Below are 8,035 nucleotides of genomic sequence, written 5' to 3'. Positions count from 1 at the left end.
TTCTGCCCTACGTGGGCATTGCATGACATGGTGCACTTATATACATGAGGAAAAATGCTCATACACATAAAATAAAATAAAAAATTAAAAAAAAATACCAATCCAAATGTATACTATTATCTATGAGACATGAAAGCAAAAAACTATATAAGCTAAATTTTTCTTTGTTTAGGGCCCTGTTTAGAGAAATGTTTCAGGGACATTGTATTGGTAAACCAATACAATAAACTGCTTCCTGTTTTAGCCTTTGGCGTCCCATTTTCTATTCTAGGCCTATAACACACATATGCACATACACATGCATGTGGACCCACACACATGTGTGCACCTATACACATGTGAACATGCTCATATACTATAGACACACACACAAACCTAAAGCTTAGTGTGGTAGTGTATATCTGTAATCCCAGCACTTAGGAGGTAGAGGCAGTAAGATCAGGAATTCAAGGTCATTCTTGGCTACATAGTGAGTTGGTGGCCAGCCTGGGCTACACAGACCTTGTCTTGGAAAAAAACAGCTGACTAGTCAAGCAAACAAACAACAAACTAAGGCTGTTTGTGATTGTAGCTCAGTTGGTAGAGTGCTTGCACAAAGCTCTGAGTTTAAAACCCAGCACCATATAAACTGGGCATGTTGGTACATTCTTGTTATCCTAACACTCAAGAGATAGAGGCAGGAGGATCAGGAATTCAAAGTCATCCTTAGATGCATAGTCAGTTTAAGTCCACCTTGGGCTACCTGGGACTGTCTCACAAACAAACAAACAAACAAACAAACAAACAAACAAACCACAAGGCTTGGTGACACACACCTTTGATCCCAGCACCTAGGAGAGGCAGGCAGATCTCTATGAGTTTGAGGCCAGCATGGTCTATATAGCAAATTTCAGGCCTGCTGGGGTTAACAGGAAGATTCTTTTAATTAAAAAAAAAAAAGAAAAAAAAAAAGTTGGCCAGTTATGGCCTTTTGTGTGCATCACACTCTGTTGTATAAGAAAGTTTCACTGGTGAGAGTTGAGGCACGCACTAATTTTATTTTATTTTATTTTATTTTTTTTTGATACAGGGTCTCCCTGTCTTCCCAGCTGGCCTGGAACTCACTACGTGGACCAGGTTGACTTAAATCGCAGAGATCCACATACCTCTGGCCTCCCGAGTGCTGGGATTAAAGGCATGTGCCTTCGCCTGGCCTTATTTTTAGTTTTAAAATTATATCCTTGTGTGTGTGCACGGGCCACAGCACACGTATGGTGATCAGAGACAATCTTCTACCATGGGGGCGGTCCTGGGGGATCGAATTTAGGATATCAGGTTGGCGACAAGTTCCCATTACTCGCTGAGCCATCCATCTCTGCCCAGCATTTCAAAACGCATCACCCAGTCACAGACTGGCACATGAAAATCCACTGCTATCCGCTGTTTTACAGAAGCGAGCAAAAAGGTGAGACTGCTTTGGGTAGCCCCCATGAGTTCGCACGATTGACAATACCATCCTCGCTGAAACTTCTTTTCAGAAGGTTATCAGTGATGGAAAGTGAGGACGTGGGGTAGAAGCACAACACAGACGCCACCGCGTAGAACATGAACTTGAGGTTCCTTTCAGGTAGTCCGAAGGCACTTTATCCCGTCCCGGGTCCTCCACCCCACCTCCCCGCGAGGGACTCTCTCCAGACCCGGAGCGGTTCTCGCTGCAATCCCGCTGTCAGCCGCAGGGAGACGACAGCTGCAGCTCGAGCGAGAAGGCCGTGCCCAATGGCGGAAGCGGAAGAGGCGGGGCCCAGGAAGCACGCTCAGGCCGCACCGCGGAACTGGCAGGCGAGCGCTTTTTGGGCGTGTTAGCCGAGCCGCAGCAGCTCTCCTGGGCTGTGCAGGTCTAGCCTCATGGCGGAGTTAATCCAGGAACGCATAGAAGATAGGATCCCGGAATTGGAGCAGCTCGAGCGCGTCGGACTCTTTAGTCGTGCGGAGATTAAGTGAGTGCCTGGGGAGAGGGGGTCTTGGCGGGCCGCTGGGAGCTGGAAGAGTTATGTTTAAATTTTCCTGGAGAAATGGCTCAGCGGTTAAGAGCACTGCTCTTGCAGAGAACCTGGGTTGGATTCCTAGCACCCACATGGTAGCTCACAACTGTTCATAACTCCAGTTCCTGAGGATCCGACACCCGCACCCGCCTTCTGACCTCCACAGGCATTCCACGACATAGGTACACGTACATGAAGGCAATACACTCATTCACGTAAAATAAACATAATAAATAAAATATTAAAAAAATTTAGTTATAGTTTAAGTCAGCGCTTGGAGTGTACTGCTTTAGAGATTCCAGCACAGTGCTGTGGAAGCCCAGGAAGAGGGGATAGTTCTTCCTAACTAGTTCGGAGGCCTTTTAATTAGTTTCTTAAGCTTCTTTAGAGCCCAGCCCTAAGGGCGTCCGGCATATAGTTGGCCATTAAGTAATTTGTTAAAATCAATTACGTTTAGTAGTTTTAAAATGACTTTCTGTGACAGTTCACTTTACCATCACTCGGGATGCAGCACAGTAACGTGAGTATAAGATCTTCAAATGTTCATGAAACACGAGGTTTAGCAGTTAGGACACCTGGAAAGTGCTCAGTGAGTTACTGTCATTAAATATGATTGTCTTAGCTTGGTGTGGTGGTGCACGCCTTTAATCCCAGCACTCAGGAGGCAGAAGCAGGTGGATCTCTGTGAGTTCAAGTCCAGTTTGGATTTGAGAGTTAACAGGCCCCGCTGGGACTACAGGGAGACCCTGTCTCAAAAAGGAAAAAATATATATATATATATATATATATGTATATAATTTATACAAAAAAAAATATATATGTAGTTGTCTTGCACATTCTGCATTCAATTCCCCTAGTATACGTATGTTCACTTAACTAAGGATGGTCTATCTTCTCCCATAAATCTTTTTATAGTAATGAAGCTTTTTAGACAGACAATTCAGATTTTTAGATTTTTACAAAGTTACATATTGAAAATATAGAAATCAGGGTTTTAGGATAGAGATTTGATTATCATAAAAACCTAAGTGTTGCGAGTGTTGAGGATTAAGGATACAGCTCAGAGAACTGGAGAGTGCTTGCCTAGCCCTGTTCAGGGCCCTGAGTTTAATTCCAGGGAATGTGAAAAACAAGACAGATCCCTAAATGACCTAAATTTGGGGGGAGATCTTTATTAGTGTTACATATAAATAAGATAAAGCATTTGACTTTATTTACTTTGATGGTGGGAATGACAGTGATCCTGGCAATTGAGGTGATTTTCCTGAAGTTTTAAAAATATATCCTGATGTTCTAAACCACACAGAGGTAATTGTGTAAGAGAAATCTTTCTTGGGGAAGATAAATATATTTGGGGAGTAAATGCAGTAAATATGTGTTTTGATATGTCCAGAATAGAAATCTGTTGTTTGAGACAGGGTCTCGCTATGCAGCCATGACTGGCCTGGAACTGTATGTAGACCAGGCTTGTCTGGAATTCCCAGAGATCTGCCTGTCCCTCCTCCCAAGTGCTGAGATTAAAGGCTTGCACCACTAGGCCTGGCTCAGAATAGAAATCTTTTTTTTTTTTTTTTTTTTTTTTGGTCTTTTTGAGATAGGGTCTCTCTGTAACCTCAGTTGACCTGGAACTCACTGTGTAGACCAAGTTGGTCTTGATCTCACAAATATCCACTTGTCTCTGCCTTGGAGTGCTGGGATCAAAGGCGTGTGTTATCATGCCCGACTCAGAAATCTTAAACCCCAATTTGTTTAATTTTGCTCTTTTCAAATGTTGTAGTTTAACTGGCTTTCTCCTCAGGGCTATCATTAAGAAGGCTTCTGATCTAGAATACAAAATACACCGAAGAATCCTTTTCAAAGAGGACTTCATCAATTATGTTCAAGTAAGTGAATAATTTCATTGCTTTGTGTGTGGGTGTTTTTTTATTTTTTTATGTTTTGGAGACCATGTCTTACTGTGTAGTCCTGGCTGTCCTGGAACTTCCTATGTAGACCAGGCTGGCCTCGAGCTTACAGAGATGATTTTGCTGCTTTTTAATCCCTTCACAAAATTTGAACAGACAATGATAAGTTTAACAGTGGTTTTCTTCAGAGTTCCAGACTTCGATGATTAGGCATGTATTTAAATTTTTAAAAAAATTTATTATTTTCATTTATGTGTATGAGTGTATTGCCTGCACGTATGTGAGTGCACCCGTGTCGTGCAATGCTGTGGAGGTCAGAAGAGGGCTTCGGATTCCCCTGGAACTGGAGTTAAGGACGGTTTGTAGCCGCCATGTGGGTGCTGGGAATCGAACCTGGGTCCTCTGCAAGAGCAGTCAGTGCTCTTAACCTCTGAGCCATCTCTCCAGCCCCATAGGCATGTATTTAAATTTAAAAAATTTTATTTTTATTTTGTGTATGAGTGTTTTGTCTACATATATGTAAGTGTACCCATGTCATGCAATGCCCTTGGAGGCCAGAAGAGGGTATCAGATCTCTGGGAAGTGGAGTTAGGGAAGATTGTTAGCTGCTGTGTGGGTGCTGGGAACTAGCAGCTAGTGCTCTTAACTGCTGAGCCCCATCTTCAGCCTGGCATGCTTTTTTTTTTTTTTTTTTTAAAGGATTGGAGATAATTATTGGGAGTTGTATTATGTACTGAGGCTTAGTCCTTGCCAAAGTGAACTTTTCTTCCTATTGGATTAGTAGATCAGAAACAGTGTGTATCAGGATTTTAGCAAGAAATTTGCCTTTTGGGAGTGGGCACGATTGAGGAGTGAGAATTTGATGATAGCAGATGATGTCAAGTCTGTTATCCTAGGAAGGAGGAATACTCAAGATTCTTCTAAATGGGAGAGAGGTTTGTGTGATGATAAGACATATAGATGAATTGTCAAATGGAGGATAGGTACTATGTTGGGTGTCTTGATAAGGCAATATTAATGATTTAAAAAGCTAGATGTAGGGCAGGGTATGGTGGGACAGGTCTTTAATCCCAACACTCAGGGATGCAGAGTCAGGTGGATCTCTGTGAGGCCAGCTTGGTCTACATAAGCAAGTTTGAGGGCAGCCAGGGCTATACAGTAGGACTCTGTCTCAAAAGCAAAACCCAACCCCCCGATGTAGTAGTACAAGCCTGTAATCCTAGCACTCAGTGAGGCTAAGGCAGGAAGAACTTGAGTTGGAGGTTAGCCTGGAGATACTGTAAAATCTTGTCTCAAAAATAATAAGTGGTTGGAGAAATGGCTCAGTAATCAAGACTTTTCTTTCAGAGAATCTGAGTTCAGTTCCTAGCACCCATGTCACATAGCTCAAAACTGTCACTCTAGTTCCACTTTTGGCCTCCCAAGGCATCTCTGCACTTATGTGAGTGTCGTCATACATAGACACACACATAATTAAAAATGATAAAATAAATCTTGAAAAACAACGAAAAGACTTTGCTGGATATGGTGACACACACTTGAAGTCTGCCTTACACTTGAAGTCTGAGGCAGGAGAATTCTGAGTTCAAGGCCTGTCTCTAGAAAATAAATAGGGGGCCAGTGAGATTGCTAAGTGGGTAAAGTGTTGCTAAGTCTGACAACTTGAGTTTGATCCCTGGGTTCCACATAGTGTGAGGAGAGAGCTGACTCCAAAACTTGTCCTCTGACCTACATACACACACACACACACACACACACACACACACACACACACACACACTGGCACATATACCCTCCAAATAATAATTTTAAACAAAATTTAAAAAGTAAATAAATTGGGTCAGTGAAATGGCTCATCTTCAATAAAGTGCTTGCCACATTGCCTAACAATCTGGATTTGATCCTTGGAACCCACATTAAAAGAAAAAAAGGCAACCTGGTAACTCAGAGGCAAACTCTGTGAGTTTGAGGTCAGCTTGGTCTATATAGTGAGTTCCCAGGCCAGCTGGGGCTACAGGGAGACACTGTCTCAAAAAAAAAAAAGTCGTCAAATGCCATGGTGCACATCTGTAATCCCAGTAGTCCTAATGGAAAGATGGGAGGCGGAGACGGGTGTGGGGGGGGAACAGGTAGCTTGGAATCTTAGATTAGCATGATTAGTTTTAGAGAGATAATTATTAGATTAAAAATTATGCCTGAAAAAAAAATTATGCTTGACATGGTGGTGCATGCCTTTTAATCCCAGCACTTGGGAGGCAGAGACACATATTCATGCCCTTGCATGTACATCTCACCCACTTGTATGCAATTGTGTGAACTTACATGAGACACAAGCGGCATTTAACTAATTAATTAAATTTTACTTTTTGTATTAATAAATCAAACCCAGGACCTTGTGTGTGTGTGTGTGTGTGTGTGCGCGCGTGCGCACACACTAGGCCCTACCACTGAAGGCTGCATCTCTAGCTCTTGTATTTTTTTTTTTTTTCCTGTCTTATTGAGACAGGTTCTCTCTGTAGCCCCAGCTGGTCTGGAACTCGCTATGTAGACCAAAGTGGCCTTGAACTCACAGAGATTCGCCTGCTTCTGCCTCCTGAGCCCTGGGATTAAAGGCATGTACCACCACACCCAGCTAGCCCTTGTTTTTTTACTATGAAGTTTTTTTACATTTTTATTTATTTTGCAGGGGAGGGAGTATGCTATGGCATGTATATAGAGGTCAGAGGACAACTTATAGGAGTCAATTCTCTCTACCATTTGGGTTCCAGGGATTGAACTTAGGTTGTTAGGCTTGGTAACAAGCACCTTTACCCACTGAGCCATCTCATTGGCCCTCTAACCCCTTCATTTTTCAAGATGAGGTCTCACTATGTAGCCATGGGTGGCCTGGAGCTTGCTAGGTAAACTAGGTTGGCCTGGAACTCAGAGATCAGCCTGCCTCTGCCTCCGGAGTGTTGGGATTAAAGGAGTGTGCCAGCATGCCTAGCAGGTGTTAGAACTCTTATAAGGCCTGTTCTCCTAGCCCCTTGAACTCAAGATCCTCCTGTCTTAGGCTCTGAATTATAGACATGAGCCATAGTGAGTTCCCAGGCCAAGAATTTTGCTTTTTACTGAGAATTTGAACACATTATTATAAGTTAGAAAGTTTGATTAGTTTTACTATAAATCTTTTTTTTTTTTTTGGTCTTTTTGAGACAGGGTCTCCCTGTCGCCACAGTTGGCCTGGGTTCACTATGGAGACCAGATTGGCCTTGAATTCAGAGATCTGCCTGCCTCTGCCTCCCGAGTATTGGGACTAAAGAAGTGTGCCACCACACCTGGCTGATACTATAGATCTTATGTCATGCTGTTAAGTAGCTTTCTCTGAATCTTAGATGCTTACAAGCTTATTAAGGTTGCTATATATTTTAATAAGTTTTATAAAGATAAGGTGAATTTTCAGTGAATTCTAGATGTTTATTGTAATTCTGCTTGATAGCAAATTGTTCTCTATTTTTACTTCATGTACTTCCTATATTTAAAAGATTACACTTTCTGTGCTTCTATTTCTTTGTATTTTCCCCACAGTATGAAATTAATCTTTTGGAGCTGATCCAGAGAAGAAGAGCAGTAAGTTAATTTTTTTAAAAGTTGGATTTAGTTTGGGAGGCATTGTTGACAAAATATGATGTGCCTACATGGATATTGGTAATTATCTGGTTTCCTTGTCAGTACTGTTAATATCAAATGTGAATACTACTTTGGATGAATGTGATAACTGAAGTTTTGGTTTTTTTGCCCCCCCTCATAGCGCATTAAATACTCATTTAAGAAGGATGAGATTGAGCATTCTCTCGTACAGCGGGTACACGGTATCTTCGGACGTGCTTCAGCAAAGTGGAAAGTAAGTGGTAAGGATGTACTTGAAGAGATGTGAAGGTTAGAGTCTGCATGTCATGAGATGGATAGTCAAATGCCATGTGCTCTCTGCTCATCTCTGGTTCTTGATACTTACTTGAATGATGGCAACATTGATTGAAAATTTTTTTAAAATTTTATTATTATTTTTTTATGTGTATGTGTGTATTGCCTGCATGTAGGTAAGCGCACGTGTGCTGTACAATGCCCGCG

General features: G+C 42.1%; 1 protein-coding gene across 2 annotated transcripts in view; it reads left to right on the top strand.

Moving 5' to 3' along the window:
- Window positions 1-1,769: 1,769 nt before the first annotated feature.
- Utp6 (UTP6 small subunit processome component) overlaps window positions 1,770-8,035 on the top strand; it is a 36,341-nt gene continuing 30,075 nt past the window's right edge. Inside the window, exons 1-4 of one of the 2 annotated variants that reach the window (XM_008821616.3) lie at window positions 1,770-1,976; window positions 3,820-3,904; window positions 7,493-7,534; window positions 7,716-7,808. In XM_008821616.3, coding sequence (XP_008819838.1) covers window positions 1,885-1,976; window positions 3,820-3,904; window positions 7,493-7,534; window positions 7,716-7,808 — 312 coding nt within the window. In that variant the 5' untranslated portion in view covers window positions 1,770-1,884. The remainder of the gene's footprint in view (window positions 1,977-3,819; window positions 3,905-7,492; window positions 7,535-7,715; window positions 7,809-8,035) is intronic. The other variant, XM_008821615.3, reaches the window with a different exon arrangement.

The sequence above is a fragment of the Nannospalax galili genome, unplaced genomic scaffold (genome assembly GCF_000622305.1).
Source record: "Nannospalax galili isolate Female #2095 unplaced genomic scaffold, S.galili_v1.0 scaffold8, whole genome shotgun sequence".
Classification (NCBI taxonomy): domain Eukaryota; kingdom Metazoa; phylum Chordata; class Mammalia; order Rodentia; family Spalacidae; genus Nannospalax; species Nannospalax galili.
Note: the sequence above shows the minus strand (reverse complement) of the source record. Positions and strands in the feature narration are given on the sequence as shown.